This window comes from Paramormyrops kingsleyae, chromosome 1 (assembly GCF_048594095.1).
Source record: "Paramormyrops kingsleyae isolate MSU_618 chromosome 1, PKINGS_0.4, whole genome shotgun sequence".
In the NCBI taxonomy this organism is placed as follows: Eukaryota; Metazoa; Chordata; class Actinopteri; order Osteoglossiformes; family Mormyridae; genus Paramormyrops; species Paramormyrops kingsleyae.
Window position 1 is genome coordinate 66064833 of NC_132797.1, and position 20033 is coordinate 66084865.

Here is a 20033-nt window from a genome sequence, read left to right on the forward strand (position 1 = left end):
CTTGGTAATAGGGGGCAATTGAACAATCGGAATTATAACACCAGGACTATAACAAACATCCAAGATTCTGGTGCTCAGATTAACCAGGATCTGTTTACTAACAGTAGCACACCTGCATCTAAAACTTAAAGGATGTACAGGTTGTCAAACTGCATAAACTGACATTTCATACTAGCTGAAAATGTGGTGTGTGAAGTAAAATGTAACCATTTCATTGGATCACTGTGTTGGACAACATGAGAGCCAAGTTACTTGAACATTTTTAAATCCATCCACTCTTAGGTATTGGTTTCTGCAGCTCAGCACCTCCACGATCCCAGAAAACACTCCCATTGGAGTTCGCTGACAGGGCAGCTTATGTGTGTAAATAATGAGACCGGCGAGGTGGAAAGTATAAGAGTGGATTTCCTTCAGAGGTCCGCAGCAGCTGTTCTTAATATCCATGACGACCAGGCTGCGGGGACCGAGAAGCACAAAAGGGGATTGAGAGGAGTCAGGCCAGCAGAAGGGTAGGGGGAGAGGACGGTTATGAGGTGGGGAGGGGGTGTCTGCACAGACAGGAAAACAGACTCGAGTAACAGATGCTAGCATACTAAGTAGGTCACGAGGAGAACTGGGCGAATGGCTCCGCATGCTTATTTTCAGACTTCTAGATGCTGCTGTTTTACATCTAAAAGCAGACAAGAATAGACTAAAGGAAAGAGATTTCATCGTTCCATTGTTTTGTAGAAAGCATACAAACATAAATATGGTTAAAAAAAGGATGTGGTACAACTGTACAATTTCATCCGTGCGGTCATTGTGCACCTGCACTTATATTAATCCATATACCCAACAAAGTTCTTCAGCTATTCCTGATTATTACACAGATTATTACCATATCACAGAGTGGCTGTGAAGCTCACAGAGTGGCTGTGAAGCTCACAGAGGCCGGAGAAGGCGACGCCACACAGGAATATCATTTTATCATCACACACAAACGCTGCCACCTTCATCGCTTTCTCGGGTTCTTCCCGCGTACTCCCCTCCTACCCCGACCCCGTGGCTTGTTCTCAAAGACGGAACGTGCGGTAACCATGGTGACCCTGACATCAGCGTCACTGTCGTCCCCTGAGCTGCTGCTGCCTGGCCCTGCCCTCACGGGGCTGAGTTTGGGCTTGGCCTCAGGTGTTGGGGGCTGTTCCTCCGACTGCATAATCCCGCGCCCCCCCTCCTCCTCCTCCTCCTCCTCTCCCCCCAGGGGAGGCACACTGTCCGCCATGACCATAAACCCCCCGGCCCACCCCTCATCCCGAGTCCCCTCCACATTCGCTTTCTCGGCCTTAGGCGGCGGGCAGCCTTCATCATTCCCCCCGCCTTCCTCATCTTCCTGCTCCTTCCTCTTGAGGCAGGTGACGGCACGTCGTAGCCGCTGGCTCCGGATTGCCTGCCGCTCCTGCTGCTCCAGGCGGAAGAAGGAGTCGATCCGGAGCTGTGTCTGGGGGACGAGGACAGAGAGAAGAGGCTGCAGTAACCGCGAGGCAGATGACAGACGGGTTAATCGCAGCGTATCAACCCATCACGCCGTCAATGCATAATCCGGCGGTGATGGCACGCGATGGGAATGTCGATCCCTGCACCTCTGGAACCGGCACACCTGTTCTCCCAGAAGGGCCGGCGTTCGGAACTCGATAAAACAACTAAACCCAGACTTTCCACTGACCTCCATCATTTGCCAGATGCTCAGGCCTCACCTTTCCATCCACAATGGATAACCTTATATGGCATAAACCTAAACAAGCACTAGTTCTCGTAATTCTGCTCTCCATAAATGACAGGAATAATGTACAATTCCTAACTGCGCTCCCTGATGACCAGAAAAAATATGGCTGATACATTTTCCAATGAACCAGATTTTTCAGGCTCTTATTTTCAGTTGAGAGGCTTGGCAGATATTAATCAGTGGAAGTTTGATCCCACGGAACATTTTAAGCCCAGCAGAGTATCTCAAGACCACGTGAAACATTAACTCACCCACTGTAAACATGTCCTGCCGCTACTACCTGAAATGAACCCGGACTCAAACCGAACTGGCATCTCAACATGTGACGTCTCTGCCCAGCCTGCCAGGTACCTGCTGGATGTTCAGCTTCTTCATGACAGGTTGCAGAACCTCTTCTGTCTTCCTGCTGTTCCAGCCAAAGCGACTCAGGCAGAAGGTACAAGGGAGTCACGGAAGAGACTTATTGTGACTTGGCATGAAAACAGCAAAATGGATGAATAATAATGGGTCCAGCGACTAGTTCTGCTGCTTCACACTTCAAAGGCTGGTAAAAACCACTCTGCATGTGCAGTTTGGCATATTCAGACGCTGCATGGATTTATTCTCAGTATTCCGGCTTCCGCCTGCAGTCCAAAGACACGCAGCTACACCAGTGGTCAAAATTGTGGAAACACCTAGTATTTTTGGCACTACGCTTTAAACACTACTATACAAATATTGACAGTAATGTATATGAACAATGAAATAATGCCACAACCACCATACACTGAAAGATTAAATAGGTAACTGGAGCATCAGTTGAATAAAGTTCTGCAATGTCTAAAAATTGGAAGTGTTTCCACAATTCTGGCCACTAGTGAAGGCTGAATGACATTGTGTGTTTGTGTGTGTGTGTGTGTGTGTGTGTGTCCTGCCATCCCATCCCAGCTGCACTGCAGCCCTGTGGCCAGTGCTGACTGGGATAGACTCCAGGTCCCCAGTCCAGAATAAGCAGTTAGAATATGTATGAATAGTCTAATAAACACTCATAGAATTTTAATCTTGGAATGAATGTACCTATTACCCCCTACACACTAGGACAGCTGCAAAACCAAAAATAACACAATAATAAAGGATATTCTTTAATGAGCTCAATTTGCGGGCGGCCCCAGCTAAAGGCTCCGCACGAGTCGTCCACAGTGGGTTGCAGGTAGGCTTGCGCTACGGCGGGGTTGGGGAAGCCGGCTGGCAGCTGGATGCTCCTCAGCTTCTTCTTCACCTTGGAGTCGTTTGGGTTGGGAGCCACCTTCATATTCTCCTGGGCCTGGGACCACCACTCGCTAATCCAGCCACAAAAAGCATAGTTTATCTTCTGTCATGCGCTAGTCTAACACAAATGGGGCTTCAGGATAAAACAAACTATAACCAGGGGAAAAAAAAAAGACTCACTGAACACAGCAGGAACATCTGAGAACATTGAAACTACCACTTAGACCCATAACTGTCAGCATACTTCACTGGAAAGTCCACTTAATCTAAATCCTCCTAATTCTAGCTAAGTGCTTGGGGGACATGACACTGACATGAACATACAACACTCAGGTCATAAAGATCGTCTCCCCGCCTTACAACAAGCTTATGAGCGGCTCCATGCCCCCCCCAGGAAACTCGTTGAGGATCTCCATGCCGGTGACGTAGCCCACGCCCGGAACACCCTCTGTGTAGTCGCTGCCCAAAAGGTAGGCGAGGTTGATCAGCTTTGCCTGGTCCAGGCCTGGAGGACATAGATCATGTTAGTGGCTGAGTCGTCTAATATTAAAGTACGCAATAAAGGTGTCTGACTGGGCAGGAAACGTCATCTTTTGAACGTTCCTGGGCAGATTGTCTTTCCCCTGGGTGATGACATCTTACAACGAAGGGTATTTGAATACCAGTAATACTCAGGTGCCAGATGGCAGAAGAACCCATATAAGCCCAGACAACATGTACGTAGGATATGAAAGCAGAGGGACAGATGGGTAGAAATGTTACTGTGGTAGGATCTCTCACCGAGCTGGTTCTTAATATCCAGGTACTGGTACTGCTCTACATATTTGTTGTGGGTGAAGAAGTTCTTGTAGACGTGGCGAGCGCCGAAGAGCCAGACGTCACTGTCGTCGGTGATGGTGCCGTGGGTCTGGTCCAGCTGCTCCAGTGCGGCGCACTGCGCCTCAGCCTCCATGGGCGCCACCAAGAAAGGCACGCCGAAGAGACGGAGCAGCTCCTGCGGGGTTAGGCAACAGCTCAGGGGGCAGAGGGAAGAATCCCAGAGACAAAACGTGTGTACATCCCCCCCGTCTTGGCTAACACTTGGTATCTCCCAGTGCCACATCGAGCTTCTGCGACCCCCCCCCCTACACTTTGCCAGCTTCCCTCAAACTGCACAACGCAAATCCATATAAACCACACAAAATTTATATATTTGTATAGAAAGTTTATAGCATTAACTTTTTAAATAGATTTTCATGAGTGCTTCTTCAATTTCTCTCCCAGCTGAGCCCAGTACAGGCACCCAGCTGAGAGAGAGAGAGAGAGAGAGCACTATAAAAAGCTGCACTAAAAAGCAGGGAGAGTATGTGAGGTTTGGAAAACACACCGTAACCAATAATAATATTTCTAAACACTTCAAAGCATTCCAGTTAATTTCAACAGCTGTACGTACAAGCCAGTACACACTCATCAGCATTTTTAATTACCTATCGATAAATTACCAAAACTGGATCTTTTCAACAAAATCCCTCAGAGGGTCTATTTTGCACGAAGGCTTCTGACATCATAAAACAGCATTCATGTGTTTTTATCAAGTTTATCTAAAGCTTACAAACATGTTTACCTTGGGCTGGGAAATGATCAACAGTCATTTGACACATGAAGAGTCCTTAGTTGAAAACTAAATATTGTGAAGAGGACATATTCAGAGTTGGAGATTGATGGAAATGTTAGTAGAGCTTATTAAAGCACATTCAATAGCGGTCGGGTGATGCTGATTAGCAGGGAGCAGAAAATCCCCCTTGCTTAGTCAAGGACTAATAGAGAGAGTGGAAAACTCAGGCTAAGGTCAGGCTTTGTTCTCACTGATGGGGCAGGATGAAGCATTAAGCTTGTGGGGGGGTTGGGGCATTAATATGCCTCTCTGATACTAGGCCCTTTCCCACCTCAAGAACTTTTTTCAGAAAGCAGGAACTTTTTCAGGAAGGAAGGAGTTCCTGGCACATTCCTGGAACTCGGCCTGATTGCAGGTCCTGGTGAGAGTTCCTGAACCTTTATTTAGTGCCTACTCTGGGATATGTACTTCATGTTCAACCAGGAATTACTGGGGTTAGGGGCTTATTAGGGATTCAACATTTCTCCGGAAAAAGTTGAACGGTTCAGTTTGGTATCCAGTTTGGCGCATGTAGCCAAACTGCAGTTCCAACGGTTACGATTAGTAAAATGTTTTTTTTTTTGGATCAGGAAAAAAAGGCCATAAATGCATTTTCTGTGTGGGTGCCACCTAAAAAGCACTGGGGAGTATTACAGCGAAGTATTTTCAGCTATACTCTGTGTTGGTGTGCATCTGCCTAACGCGCCCATCAGCTTAATATTTCCAACAAGAAGAAAAAACGTATTACACTACAACTACTAGGTGTACACTTTGACATTATGTTGCCTTTTTTTGTTAAAATTTAAACTTGTTCAACTTTTTACTTTAACGAAAATAAATTTTGAAAAATGTATTTGAAGTTGTAATTGAGTTTTTTTTTTTAACACATACAAAGCACAACGAATTAAACCATGTTTCTTAAAACCGTGATAAAAATGAGCAGAGCAGTAGCATCCCTAGGGTTGATAGCGATGAACTTTGCTGATTGGTTAACCACAAGCACCTGCTCCAACTTGGACGTTACGCAGAAGTGCGGGGAAAACAGCTGGAAATAGTGGACAAAAAAATTGAGCAAATGGAATTATATTTATATTTCAATTACAATAAATGCATTACTGAATATCTTTGTTTAGCTTGCTTCTCCATATTTCTGCTTCGGAAAATATTGCAACATGGGGGGCGGTAAAATGAAAAGCTGTGTCCTGTTTTTTTTTATCGATGCAGGATGCGATTTGTCCCTTAGTTTGTACCGTATAATCAATCCCCTCGCTCCCCTCCAATAATTAATAGAACAACTAATTCATCATTCATTGCTTTTTGGGTGGCGGAGTAGTTCCCTCGCTTATAGATTATATATTAAGTTTAATCTACAAACTTTTTGTGTCTCCCATAGTTATTTAGCATAAAGGTCACAGCTCCTGTTGTGTGGTGGGAAAGCGACATACGAAAGTGGCCAAAATCTGCAAATGTTCCCAAATAAAACTGCCCAGGAACTGGAAACCAGGAACCAGGTTCCTGAACTTTGGTGCGAAAGTACCTCTGATATTAGCGCATGAGCAGATCAAACAAAAGGCAACACTAATAGGCTTTCTAGGAACTTCGCATTGACCCTAATTTAATGCAACTAACCTGAAATTATTAGCACTATTTTAGAAGACACAGGTGCAAAATAAAAGTCACTTGATTAGTCTCAAAAATTGTCCCCATAAAGATAATCCATGTTTGCAAAACACACACACACACACACACACACACACACACACACACACACACACACACACACACACACACACACACAGATTTAGTACCTGGCCTCATCAACACACCACTCCTCATACTAAACACACACATAATCACGTCACACTGGCCTGGCCTGCAGTCTAAATATTTCCACGAGGGCTATCATTTGCACTGGTAAACATGAGCGGATATCTAAAATAAGACAGCATGCCAGGACCAGCTGGGAGGCACAGAACCCCCCGTAAAATCCACAGCCTTCTGGTAACACCCCTGGCTTCAGAATTGAGCCAATCGAGTGCTCCCTATGTTGACAGATGCTTGGCTTGTTAACAAGGTTTATTCAGACCCCCGCTGTCAATCTGCAGGACCATGGGACTCACTACAAATACAGGTAAATTTACCTATACCTAGCATCTTTCAAAAAGTAATATTTATTATATAGGAAGCGGGTGGAAGTCTCACTTGGCTCTCCTGGTACATCTGTCCTGTGACTGTAGCGGCGGTACGCTCCTGTTGCTGTTTTTGAGCCTTTAGGGTGCTCTCCTGGGACTCCAATGATGTTTCCAATTGCAACAGCTCCTCCTGCAGCACGGGATGAGCAATGACAATGGGACAGAGATCACAGCTACATTCTTTGGCTAAATTTAGCTGATGCTTTCAAATGCAGAAAGTTTGTATCATTTTTACATAGCTGGACCTTCAGGTTGGACACACTGCGGTAGTCTGACAGGTTCCTCCCCTTGACCGCTATGCTATCTGTTGCCTTATTTGAGCCTTTACTGCCGCATTCCATGAAGCCCATTTTACAGTCTGTCCTGAAGCAGAATTCTGGTCATTACCAGGTCCACATGCTCCCACTCTCCCTTAGCCGTTTCAGCGCGGGTCTCCTGGGGCTGCTTGACCTCATCTTCCACCTCATCAGTTTCAGTTTCTGCTGGGCGTCCCCCCTGCTGAGTCTCTTCCTTCACTGGGACTTCCTCTTCCTCCACACTGCCATTCTCCTCTTCCTCCTCCTCTATATCTGACACTTCGATGAAGCTACCTGTGGAACCATGACATCTGAACATTGAGATTAGTTCCACCAGCACCACCCAGGATGTTCTGTAGACAATCACACAACCAGCTCCTTCATCATGGGATTGTGCTCTACAGCGCCACCTTGTACCAGATCAATAAACAGCTATTCCATGCATGTGTGGGTACGAAACTCATACATATCAAACATACATACATGCATTGCTTGATGGTGTTTACATCATCCTACCTTCAGAGTCACTTTCTACATTCACAGCTTTCCTTTCAACAACTTCCTCAATATCGGTTGGGCTTTCCTCAGTGCCATTTCCTGGTTCAAAGGTCACTTCCTGTCTGTTGGGCAGAGGATACTGGGTAGGATGTGACAGCTGACATTCTGACCTCATCACGTCCTCTTTGGCATTGTCCTTATCCAAAACAAAGCTGTTCAGAGATGAGATGGATCCTGATTCTAGTTTTGATTCTTGTATCTGACCTAGAAATTTTATTTGCTCTTGACCAGATGAAAGAGAAGACTCAGAGGCTGGTGGGACTGGTCCAGCATTTGAGACTGTGGAAATGAGATGGGAATTATCTGTCATCTCCTTATTGTCCCCTACTAAGCTACAGTGGAGGTCCTTGCTATTGTCTTCCATGGAATCATCTATTTCACTCTCTGAGCTGGTGATATGAATGATGGAATCAGCTAGTGGCTGGATGGGAGCTGTGGAATGGCCAATCAGAAGAGTGGTATCTGCTAGCTCCTCATTCAGGGATGGCTTGATAGGGATTGATGTGAGGGGCGGGGTATTGTCACTGGAGTGGCCAATCAGACTGGTGGTATCTGCTTGCTCCTCATTGAGGGATTGCTTGATAGGGCTTGATATGATGGGTGGAGCACTTCCACGGAAGTGGCCGATCAGACTAGTGGTATCTGCTAGCTCCTCGTTCAGGGATTGTTTGACAGGTATTGATGTGAGGGGCGGGGCATCTTCACTGGAGTGGCCAACCAGGCTGGTAGTATCTGCTAGGTCTTCATTCAGGGATTGCTGGATAGCCAGCATGGTACGAGGTGACAGTGGCTCATTGGGGTGATGTTCCCCAAGTATTATGACGTCTCCACTTTCTTCATCTGAGCTACTGTCCATCATGGCTGCTTGGATGGCCTTCAGGGTCCGTGGTGATGGAGGTGCAGCTTCTGCGGCAAAAGTGTTATTGGGTGGGGAGGGTGGAGGCGATGAAAGAGGTGCAGTATCTGGAGAGAGAGTGTTAATAGGTGGGGAACGAGGCTTCTTTTCAGGACTGTTTTCCGAGAGGGGGCGCCAGAGTGGTTCTGGCCTCACTTTTGTTGCTGTGGTACCAGTGGGCCAAGGCTGAATAGCCAGCTCCTTCTCTGGAAGTTTGTCCTTGTCCTTCGATCCTGAGAAGGACATTTTTTAGCTCATGTTACAAACATATCATATAAAGTTCATACCAAGTTTGAAAAAGTAGTATTTGCCAGACTTCCTCTGCCTTGCCAGATTTTAATAAAACACTATAACATTTGATATAATTAAACTGAGCAGTTAATTATGTGACTATAACACTTTGAGTGAGAAATTTAAGAACACAAGAGTGATAATTTCCACTTTCTACTTGTTGATCCAATAACTGTTTTTGTAGCTGTATAATTTGATTAGCAGGTGTTTGCTTCCATGTGTGATTTACATAATGGAGGACGTTTCTTATTTGGCCAGATGGTGTAAAAGCCTTTCAAATGATTATAAAATAAATGTATCCCACCAATCAAATGTTATGACATAATGTTATAGTGTTAAGCTAAATCACGTCTATCACACCGTCCACCATATTTTTATTCCTCCGAGTGTGCCCAAATGCATGTACCTTTGATGAGAATGTAGTGGGTGGTGTCCTCTGATACCAGGGCACGGGTCTCCACACTGCGGCCCCCGTCTTCATCCTCCTCCAATGGCCTGAAGCCCCGTTGCGCCATCTCCCGTTGCACACCCTCCAAACGCTGGTTAAGCTGGTTCCGCTTCAGCAAGCCGGCCAGCTGGTACTGGGAGAAATCCTTGGATTTCTGACAGGGAAAACCAATGTCAATCTCTCCTACTGTGGCTCACAAAAATCAGGGCTCTGGAATAATTCCAGGCCAAATACACCACTTAAGGTTTCACAAATGAAAAACTGGATAACGACTGTGGGATATTCCAAAATGGCATGCATGGTATTTATCTCAGATAAAAGTACATCAAGCTTCTGCCAGCTCTTATGACAATTCTAGCTTTATTTTTTACTGCAAATAGCAACTCTGCCAAAAGTAATTCTAAACAGCACACTCAAACTAATGAACGCTTAAACGTCTGCTTAAGGGAATATGAACACATAAAACACATAAAACACTGCGCAAAGTGCAGTGTGGGGGCTGGGGGCCACTGTCAGAACCTCTGGGGGTCTCTGGAACATGGTCCGACGTTTCTTGCTAAACTCCTTCATTTCCGTCAGGATCTCATGTTTGACCTCTGCTGGCAGTTGTGCGAAATCCTCTGAGTCAATGTCCATAGAGTTGGGATTCATAAAGATCTCCTCCTACCAGAAAACTCTACTTTACTCATGCAGAAAAAAACTGGTATTAACAACAACAGCCAGAAGAGGATTAAATTGCTGTAACCACAATTAATCAGAAAAAATACAAGAGGTATAATTGTATTCCCAGCCAGTAACAGATACATTGTGTTTTAAAAGGACACTATAAATCACACCTTCATTGCAAAATCATCACATAATGTATCAAATTGGAGCCCTGACACTGCATAACCCATCCATCTTCAGCAAGCTATCTTTGCATATACTTCAAACATGCAGTACCTGTAACAAACGTCGATTCTGCAGGCTCTCTTCCCATTCCATTTCTGCTTCATCCTCAGAACTGCCCAAACAAAAATAAATACACTTTAAGTCAATTTACTGAATGCTGTTTTAAATGAACTAAAGTTCAAAATTATGAGAGTATCAGATGTGCACATATTTAGTCACAGGAGGAGAAATTCTTCTTACTAGCCTTACAAACCTGTCATCAGGTTTTGCATCGCCTTAGGTACTTCGAAAATGCAACAAATACATTTTTTTTCCCCAACTTCACCTGTTTGTCTCCTTTTCTAGGGTCGGCAATACATAGATGTCATCAACTTCTTCTCTTCTGACAGATGAAATACTAGGCAGCTCCTCCTGACTGAAACGAGACAAAAAGTGACAGGTGTGTGCATCTCGTCAGTGTTTCCCGTGTCCTGTCTTTCTCTCCACCAGCAATGTTCCCCACTGTATCACATCATTCTCACCTTGCGTTCCCGAGCGCAGCCTTGATAACCTGTCTTTTCAGGAACGTCTTGAGCAGTTTCTCATTGGTCTTCTTGGATTCCATGTTCATTTCTTCTTTCCTCTGTCGACGAATGGCCTGGCAAACCAGATGGATGAGACTGTCATTGGGAGAACTCCTCCACTTTGACTAATCCCATTTTCTTTATAGTCTCTCTTTCAGCCAGGAATCTCTCTGACAGATTCTGCCAGACTTACCAGAGTCTGCTTCTTAAGAAGCGGTGCATCCCCATCATAGATGAAGACGGGTTGAATGCGGAAGAAAAGGAGCTTGCAGAGTCGGTTGAAGAGAGTGAGGAGATGAGCATTCTGGACACTGTTTCCCTCGCGATCCCTCACGCCCTTCACCGCTTGATTCAGCCAGATACTGATGTCTGTGTTAACATTTAGGAATCCGTACATACAGGCAAGTGCAAACCTGAGAACATGGAGACCATACAAAAATAAATACACAACCACTTTTACACTCAAGTACAAATAAGATGCAGCAACTAAATAAACGTTAACTTTCCACAAGAAAGGATACCGACAGCAAGAATCTTTCCCTCTAAAGTCTCGGGATTAATAGGTTTCCCGGTGCTCTCAAGGAGTTTCCACAGCCCGTGTACTCCCATGGCAGGACACTATTTCGCCGGTATAATTCTGACTGCCTCCAGAATGAAATCTAACTAGTTGGAAGTAGCCTACAAGAACAAATAGCCACAGAGTAAATATGCGACCAGAAACACTTCAAATCTATCTTTAAATACATTATTTTAACTAAACCGGTTAACTAAGAACGGATGTATAAATCGGTCCGCCACGAAAACATTAAAGTGAAAAAAGGGGTTAATATTAGGTGCATCCGTTATTACATTCCTACAGCACAACATAATCACATCACGATAGTTCCGCCTACTCCACACATTTTCAAAAGTACAGTCAGAACTAGAAAGTCGTTAAATTCTTTAAATGCCATCTGAAAATGTCGTTGATTTAAGCGAATTTTAATCTCTTATGATTATTTTTCATATTGAGTATTCATTGAAAAACAGTTTGCAGCAATAGTTGAGCGTACGCGCATCCAGGCGTGTTCTCGCCGCCGAGCACAAACGGAAGTGCCCTGACGTCACCGGATACTTTCGTTTCCGACTGGGGATGGAGTCCACGGAGCTGAGCTGTTAGAACGGCGCTACATTGGTTTAAATCATCAGGGGATTTGTTTGCTATTTCGTTTCATTTGGTACGATTGTTTTACTTTTGAATTTCATTCATATCAGCTGAGAAATTATTAGCGGAGATTATGAAATGTATGTTGTTTGTTCGGCGTTGTTCCAGTTGATGTTTAAGTTACGTCGACGCCTGTACAGGAGCTTGGCAGTTATCTGTACTGTACTTGCATTGAAGTAACAAGCTAGCTAATTTGTTGTATAAAATGTTAAATCTCTTCCCATCCTTTAAGCCCACTTAACTAAATCAGTAAATGAATCAGATGCTTTCCACTATTACTTAATCAGGAAATATATACTTTTATCTGTTTATCGAATTTCGGGAATTTTTCCCTTCCTCGTTTTGTTTCGATCAGACGATGCGTCATCTGAAACGTTTGTTTTCCATTACGCTTCCTAACAGCAAGTTATGTTTTCTCTAGACACTGTTCAATTTCAATTTTTTCTTGATTGTAATTAGGCCACCCTAGTTTTACCATTTAATTCAATGCAGTGAATTATAGGAACGCGAGCCTCGCACACATGATTGCTGTACGTTGTGCTGCAGTTCACGTGGTGTGTAGCATTGATTATCCGCGCGGCTGATTATTTGATCTTAACACTTATGTGCTCACGAAACAGGAGCCCTGTAAGATCTAAACTGGCTTTGTGTGGTGTTTGCAGCATTAAAACTGAAGTTCTCCCTGAAAGCACAAACGATTTTTTACCTCAATTGTGCCCACGATGTCAGCTGTCCTACAAATTAAAGGTAATGCACTTTTCATGTTATCTTGGACGAATATCGATCTGTTGCAGTAACACACTAATAACCTTGTGTTAATGCTAATATTAATGTCTAATAATGTCACATATAACATGAGTGATTATCAGTTAGTAAAACAGCATCGACATTGACTGTATCAGTATGTGGGCATTCACACTGAGTAACTGTGTTGCAGCCCCAGTGCCTGTGCGAGGCTCTGGAGATGGCATGGAGACGGATGTGGTGCCGAGTGCCCCGGAGGTCACCGCGGAATCGCAGGCGGAGGTAGCCCCGCTCCAGCATAGCCCCAAGACCACGCCTGTAGCTGTGCTCCGCCCAGGGGTGCTCCACCTCGGCAAGGTGGGTCGCGAGGCGTGTACGGAGGTGGAGGCCACACGTATCCTGGTGCCCCATGCTGCCATCAGCAGAAGCACACGTGCCCAAGCACCTCCTCCAGCCCCCGGCCTTGGGGAACAGGGTCCGCCGGAGTCCTGCAAGTCTGCTCTGGACTGGAAGGCCACTCTGGAGAAGCTGCAGAACTCGGAGCATCGGCTTCTGCGGGACAAGGAGGGGCTGTCTAATCAGCTGCGCGTTCAGACTGAGGTAGGTTGGGGCAAGGAGCTCTGCAGGTTCCCCCCCAGGATCTCACCGTTATCTTCTCATCGCTATCGATGTGGTGAATCGCACAGCGTGACCCTTTGATTGGATTTTTATGTGCAAATCGGCCAAAAGTAAAAAATTTTTGCAAAAATGTATGAATAATGGAAAAAAGGGTGATATTTGGTTATGTAGGTGTGGAGTTACCAGCATCTTATAAAACTTCAGGGAATGTGAATTTTTATCGGTGTTATGGGAAGAGCAGGTTAAAAATGCCAATGAGGTTCTCCCACAGTCTCTGACATTGTTAGTGTTTTTATGTACAATTGTGTGGCTTAAGCTTATCCTGTGTGGTTACATTTGGGTCACATGATCCTGATGTTAAAACAACCCTACAGAGGAAATGCAGTGACCCCTCACTGCATTACTCACCATATTCAGCACTGTGGTATTTTACCTGCATAGTGACAGGCCCCGCTTGCACTCTGCAGGTGAACCGGGAGTTGAAGAAGCTGTTGGTGGCCTCGGTGGGGGACGACCTCCAGTACCACTTTGAGCGTCTAGCCCGGGAGAAAAACCAGCTAGTGCTGGAAAACGAGGCGCTGGGCCGGAGCCTGGCCCACACGGCCGAGCAGCTAGAGCGCATGAGCATCCAGTGCGACGTGTGGAGGAGCAAGTTCCTCGCTAGTCGGTGCGTCTGCGCATCAGCCTGTCCGTTTGCGCATGTGAGTGAGTGTGTGTGTGTGTGTGGGTTCGTCTGACATTTTCTGACTGCCAGGGTAATGGCTGACGAACTGACCAATGCGAGGGCGACCCTGCAGCGCCAGGCACGCCAGGCCCAGAGCGCCATCCAGGATCTGCTGTGCGAGAGGGAGGAGTTCTCTGCCCACATGCTAACCACGCACAGGTAAAAGCCCCCCCACTGCATGCCACTGGAGTCCCCGGGTTGAAACGGGTTACGGGACGCGTCACTGTTTCCCGCAGGGCCCTGGAGCAGCTGCTCGTGTCGCTCCAGTGGGGCAGGCAGCAGACGTACTACCCCAGTGCCCAACCACTGAGCACCGGCGAGCTGGCGGCGTCCAATAAGAAGCTCGCCGAGGCGGTGAAGTCACACCTGCTGGGGAACGTGGGCGGCAGCGGCCTGAAGACGACCCAGGCGTCTGAACTCTGCAGCTCCCCGGCAGAGAAGATGGCTGAGAAGGTGTGAGCGTCTCCGCAGGGGTGTCTGCCTGCCAAACATCTCAAGCTTGATTAGTCTTTCGATGGGAGACGTCTAGGGCAGTGTTCCCCAAACTGGTCCTTGGCGACCTCCAGGTGGTCTATGTTTTTGCTTCCTCCTGGGAGCTGGGAGGGAACAAAAATGTGGACGGTCTGGGGGGTCCCCAAAGACCAGGGTGAGATACTGCTCTAGGGAACATTATGTACCAGCTGGGAGAAGTATTAGACAACCAGATGGGGGCACTGTTCTCCCGAACCAAAATACCAATACCCCAGTGCAGTATCGGACAGTCAGATGCAGAAGGTCCCTCTCTGGTCACTGCGTATTGCATGGTGTTCCCATAAAAGCCACATTAACCCAGTTAGGAGGTACAGACAATCTCTTTCAGCCTTCCAGAATCCCAGTTGAATGCATTTTTCTTATTTTATCACTGCAGTTCCTCTCTATCTCACCCAGTTCTTATACCCTGACACACATTTCTTGATGGTTGTGATTATTTAAACTCAAATTCTGTTTCTTCTTTACAGGTGTTGAGGTGTCTGGATCCTATACAGTGTTCTGATGACCAGTGTAACTCCTCCTCCTCGACATTTTTGTCCAATAAGAAGAACATTGGGCGGTTTCATCCGTACACCCGCTATGAGAACATAACCTTTAACTGCTGTGAACGGTGCAGTGGAGAGCTGCTTGTGCTGTAGGTCACACGCTCTCACTTTTGCTTTGAAAACAGAATTTCTGTGCTCTCCTAAGGAGAGTGAAGACTGCTGTGGGTGTTTAAAGTGATCCTTTTAGATGGAGTACAGAGGAGAACTTTCCAGACTTTTTATCTTTTGATATGATTGCAGGTGGTAATGTTAGATCCCTCAGTGTTAAAGGAATGGTTTCTGTAAGCTGGTAAGCTTGAAACTGAAGTATTTTTTGAGTGGAATTAAATGACTGACTTATCAATGGATAGATCCATGGTACTAAGAAGTTATCTGCATATGTAAAAAAAAAAAAAAGAGTAAAATGAACAGTGCTGGGATTTATGCCTTTTTCCTGCCTTTTTTGTTTGTTCATTGCAAGTTTTCTTTTCCCGTTTAAAATGAGTTTTGAAATTCTGCTGATTTTCAATCAGCGATGGCCTTTCTGACGTGTTGACTGGCCACCTCTTGGTAGGAAAGGGCCTTCTGCCCCCTGTGACAAGCTGTATGTCACTAGGGTGGAACTGGAAGCACCGTTGCCATCTGAATTAACCCCAAGAGTCGTAAATATTTGCTCCCAACTCTTTCTCGCTGCTGGTATGTGGCTTATTGAGTTGGGACGCTGCGCCTATAGTCAAATTATTTCAAATGGTTCAAATCCCAAGATGAGCAGAGTGATTTCGGCTTGGGGGCCGAGAGGATTTGCTCCAGGGTCTGTCTGATCCTGCTCTCTCAAAAAATGTATGTCACTTTGGATAAAAGCATCTGCTAAATAATTAGAAATGTAAATAAACATGACAGTTTAAAGTCTTAGGATGGGCTCTGTTTGCATTTCCTATGAGAAAAGTATTTAAGACAAATGGCTTCAGTAGAAAGAAACGGATTGTATAAAAGTGTTGATCGATGTACTGTAAGCATTGACAGTGTTACGCATTAAGGAATCCTGCAGACCAGATTAATAGTGAAACCTGTCTGTCTCTTGTGGTCTGGCCCACTAGAGAGACTCTGTTAATTTATAAAAAATATTTATAGGTCTCTAAATTTTTTCCTCTCCAATCATGAGCTGTGTGACCAAATAAAAATTGTGGCCTGAGTGAGTTTTAAATGTGCTTGAGTGTCTGTAAAAATAATAATAAAAAAAAAGTTTTATAAAACTTGGAGGATTTACTGTGTCCTTCAACAGTCTGTTAACAGTAGTGACCTAATGCTCTGATGAATTTGGCATAATTTTTGCATCATTAAAGCCTGTTAAACATGGAAAATGTTATGATATATGGATAATAATGACAGCAGTAAATGCAATGCAATTTTGTGGTGATCTAGGCCTTTTCCTGGAAATGCATCCTGAAGATGCCGCGTGTGGCTCTTTCTGTTGATTGTGTCAAACTGACAGGAGTATCTCGTATCACAACATGAATTACAGCAGGTTCCTTCTTCAGAACACCTACGTTTCCATTTTCCTGACAGTTTATATACGCAGCACATTGTTGGTTGCAAAATGTTTCTCAAGGGGAGCGAAATGGATTTGGAGATTCAAGGTTGTTCCTGCGAGGACCTCATTGCTCTTGCATGCCTGTTTTTCTGTTGTTCTGTCATTCTTTTTGATTTACAGTGTTTATGTTCAATTGTTTTTATATAAAATGCACAGTTTCTATACCAAAACCCCTCCATAGCAAAATTCTGTTTCTATTCTCTGTAATGTATTTTAGTCACTTGTTGGTTCCCCTCACTTTATTTTAGAAAAGTAAGAACGTCTTTGACGGGTTTGTGTTTTTTCCAAGCTTGGAGTAATCTGGGGTTTCTCAAGCCGAGTTATTTGTGGCTTACTTCATTTGAGATGCTATAAAATATGCTTGTGCAATGAATGTTACACCGTTGTCTGGAAACTGATGAAAACAGCAGGGGGGGGGGGGGCGTCCTCCAAGCTCTCTGGATGTGTCAGCAGTGTCCTCCAGGATCAGCAAGGGTGTTTTTTTTTCTGGGACGATAAGCAGTCTGATGTGTTCAGTGTTCAGCCACCTTATCGGCAGCAACAGCCAAACAGATGCTATGTGCTTCTGAATCAAAAAGACAAACTGTGCGAATGCCTGTTACTCTGCTTTTGACCGTACATTTGTACACAGGGTTTTACTTTCAGTATAGCGCCGAAAGGTTTTATACTCCATGTACTACATGCTGTTGCACAACCCTCTTTTCCCACTTCTAAAATGCAAAAACCTTTTTTAGATAGATATTTTATTAACGCCAAAGGCAATTCGTAATGGAACCGCAACCCACACTAATAAATGGTGGTAAACTGTGTATACAGTGCAGAAAACTCCACACGGCACTGCATGTAGTGATGGCTCAGAAATATGCAGTATCGCACAGTCCTTAAGTATCCTAGTTGTGTGGCTCTCCATTCAGTACAGTGGATTGAATAAATACAATAGATGAATAAATGTGCAGTGAATATTCACTGAAATGTGCTTAAAGCAGCTCAGTTCCCCGCCTCACCTTAGGGTGACTTCTAGAACCTAATGGCCGAAGGTAGGAACCACTTTATGCAGCACTTCTTGAAGCAGGACACAAATGTCTCTGCCTATTGCTGGAATTGTACCACTCTTTAGAGTGTTTCTGTAGCATTACTGCAACAGTAAATGGTGGCCATCCAATCCAGGGTGTCCCCTGTCAACACCCTGTACTGTACCTTCTGGGATGGGCTCTAGGCTCTGAGCCAGTACTGAATAATCGGAGATGAAAGATCAGTTGTTAACTCACGTCATCTACAGCTGCATTTCTGCAAGAGGTTCTTTCAATTACCAGGTGAACTGGAGTCTTAGAAGGTCATGAGTTATCAGTTCCTGCTGTAATGGTATAAGCTTGGGTGTATTTCTCTGTATTATGATGGGTTTACAGTTTATCAGACAGTTTTATCCATGGCAACACCTGCTTTTTTTGGAGAAAACAGGGTCAGAAAAGCAGGGGTCAGACAGTCCCTAGAGCAATTGGGTGGGGGGAGTTGGGCCTTGTTCAAGAGACCAATGGTGCACTCACTCTGCCAACCCTGGGATTTGAGCCAGCGAGCTTCTGATCACAGGCATGGCGTTGTAACCCACTGAGCCTCACACGGCTCTTGTTTGAGGTTAGCCAGTTTGGCTAGGTGGCAGTTTCACTAGGTGATGGTGACCTCACTGAGAGCTGGGAATCAATGTAATGTGGTAATTACCTACTACTGTGCTCAAGTCATGGACAGATCACTGTTCAGGGCTGAGGGTCTGAGTCCTGTTTCCCCTGTGGAATTTGAGGGGGAAACAGTGCTCTTGAAATGCATGTAGTCTCGGGATGAACGAGGGAGATGATTGACTGCTCTGCGATGACATCAAGCACCGGCGTTTCCAGCATAGTGCACCCCACGTCCTCCCAGGAAGGGAAGAGCAAGCTCTTCTGTGTCAGCTGAGCAGTTTCAATACAGCTCCTGAATTTTTTATAAAGTTAAACACGGAAAGAAATTCCTCCTTTTCTAAAGGCAGTGTGATAATACAATGGGCTTGGTAAGCTGCTCCGTTTTTATGATATTTTAAGGAATCTGTTTCTTATGTTCTTATGGCATCATTCAGAAATCAGTATGATACCTGACTTGCACTGATACGTCTAAATGCAGATGAAAACTGCTTTGTGTGTGTAACTGTCAAGGTTTACTAACTGTCAAGTCACTCTTAACATTACATTGGCTGTAAGCTAGACAATCACTAATGCACTTTACTCATATAGTGTCTGTTCGCCGGTTCCCTACCTTCAATGTGCTGGGAAGCTGACCTTATTGTTTTATTTTTTTCTTGAGTCAGATTTCTGGCAAGTTCTAAGAGGTAGTAAGGTCTTGGTTCATAACTCTAACCCCTGTAGTAAACTGTAACCACCTCTGAATTGTATTCTGCATTGACATGTCTATAGGAAGGAATTGTAATTTACAGAGGGTAGACACTAGCACCTCCCAATTAATATAAAATAAACGGCCGATAAAAGACATGAAGATAAATGTATAATCCATCTATTTAAATCCAGTGGGCAGCCTGGGCTTGGCACAGTTTCTGGCTTCATAAAATAAGATCCATAAAGGGTATGGTTGTTATACCATTGAGTATTTACTCTTACCTAAGTGGAGTTGAATAAATGGTCATTCATAGAGTGACTCAACAGCACAGCCCTAAACCACATGCTTGTGGGGATCCACACTCACCTTCCCACCCCAGGCAGACATTAAGCACGCCCTCCAAGGTAATACTGCACCTCATACTGTAATCATCATGCAAATTAGTATGAAATAATATGGGGGTTTATTGCAGCTTTGTGAATGTACTAAACAAAATTAGCAGTAATGCGCTAATCTGAGCCAAGAGAAAAATTTAAAAGTAAAAGAAGTTTCTATTTTTACAGTTTCAGATAGAAGGGAATACATAGAAAAGAATAGATGAACATAAGCATGAACAGATTTGGGCCAGCCTAAATTATCTTCTCACTGAGAAATATCTAAGCAGCAAGGCAGACATGTTATTATGACAGGAATTATAGACGATGGACGATAAATCGATTGTATCTGTCGTCCAGGACAGCTCTCCCGTTTGATGGGATATGGAGGGATATGCTGACCTGGTCCGACCGTAATGCTTTCACAAGACCCCAGGCTCTGTGAGCACAATGGTACTGAACAGGCTTTTGAATATGTATGACAACCATGGACTATCACCGGCTTAAGTTGTTTCAACAGAATTGTGTCAAAATCTGTACTGGCAGTACTGAGGCTCAGTATCAGTCATTCTGAATTCAGCATCT

General features: G+C 44.8%; 2 protein-coding genes across 4 annotated transcripts; one reads left to right on the forward strand and one right to left on the reverse strand.

Moving 5' to 3' along the window:
- Positions 1–701: 701 nt before the first annotated feature.
- Positions 702–11915, reverse strand: ercc5 (excision repair cross-complementation group 5). Of its 2 annotated transcripts, XM_023835261.2 has the most exons (16): positions 11830–11915; positions 11299–11455; positions 10971–11146; positions 10736–10851; positions 10540–10629; positions 10266–10326; positions 9843–9986; positions 9282–9477; positions 7648–8817; positions 7223–7425; positions 6846–6965; positions 3791–4004; positions 3371–3515; positions 2881–3081; positions 2114–2198; positions 702–1477 (listed from the first exon to the last, which is right to left on the reverse strand). In XM_023835261.2, exons 2-16 carry the CDS (start codon positions 11384–11386, stop codon positions 992–994), a joined length of 3495 nt encoding a protein of 1164 aa, XP_023691029.2. In that variant the 5' UTR covers positions 11387–11455; positions 11830–11915; the 3' UTR covers positions 702–991. The 2 variants fall into 2 exon arrangements, with proteins under 2 accessions (XP_023691029.2, XP_023691040.2); XM_023835272.2 differs by lacking the exon at positions 11830–11915 and having other exon boundaries at positions 10971–11190; positions 11303–11787.
- On the forward strand, positions 11848–16379 carry blzf1 (basic leucine zipper nuclear factor 1). 2 transcript variants are annotated; one of them, XM_023835294.2, is made up of 7 exons: positions 11848–12061; positions 12644–12728; positions 12919–13325; positions 13811–14010; positions 14098–14226; positions 14304–14520; positions 15066–16379. In XM_023835294.2, exons 2-7 carry the CDS (start codon positions 12704–12706, stop codon positions 15234–15236), a joined length of 1149 nt encoding a protein of 382 aa, XP_023691062.2. In that variant the 5' UTR covers positions 11848–12061; positions 12644–12703; the 3' UTR covers positions 15237–16379. The 2 variants fall into 2 exon arrangements, with proteins under 2 accessions (XP_023691062.2, XP_023691051.2); XM_023835283.2 differs by having other exon boundaries at positions 11849–11994.
- Positions 16380–20033: the final 3654 nt, after the last annotated feature.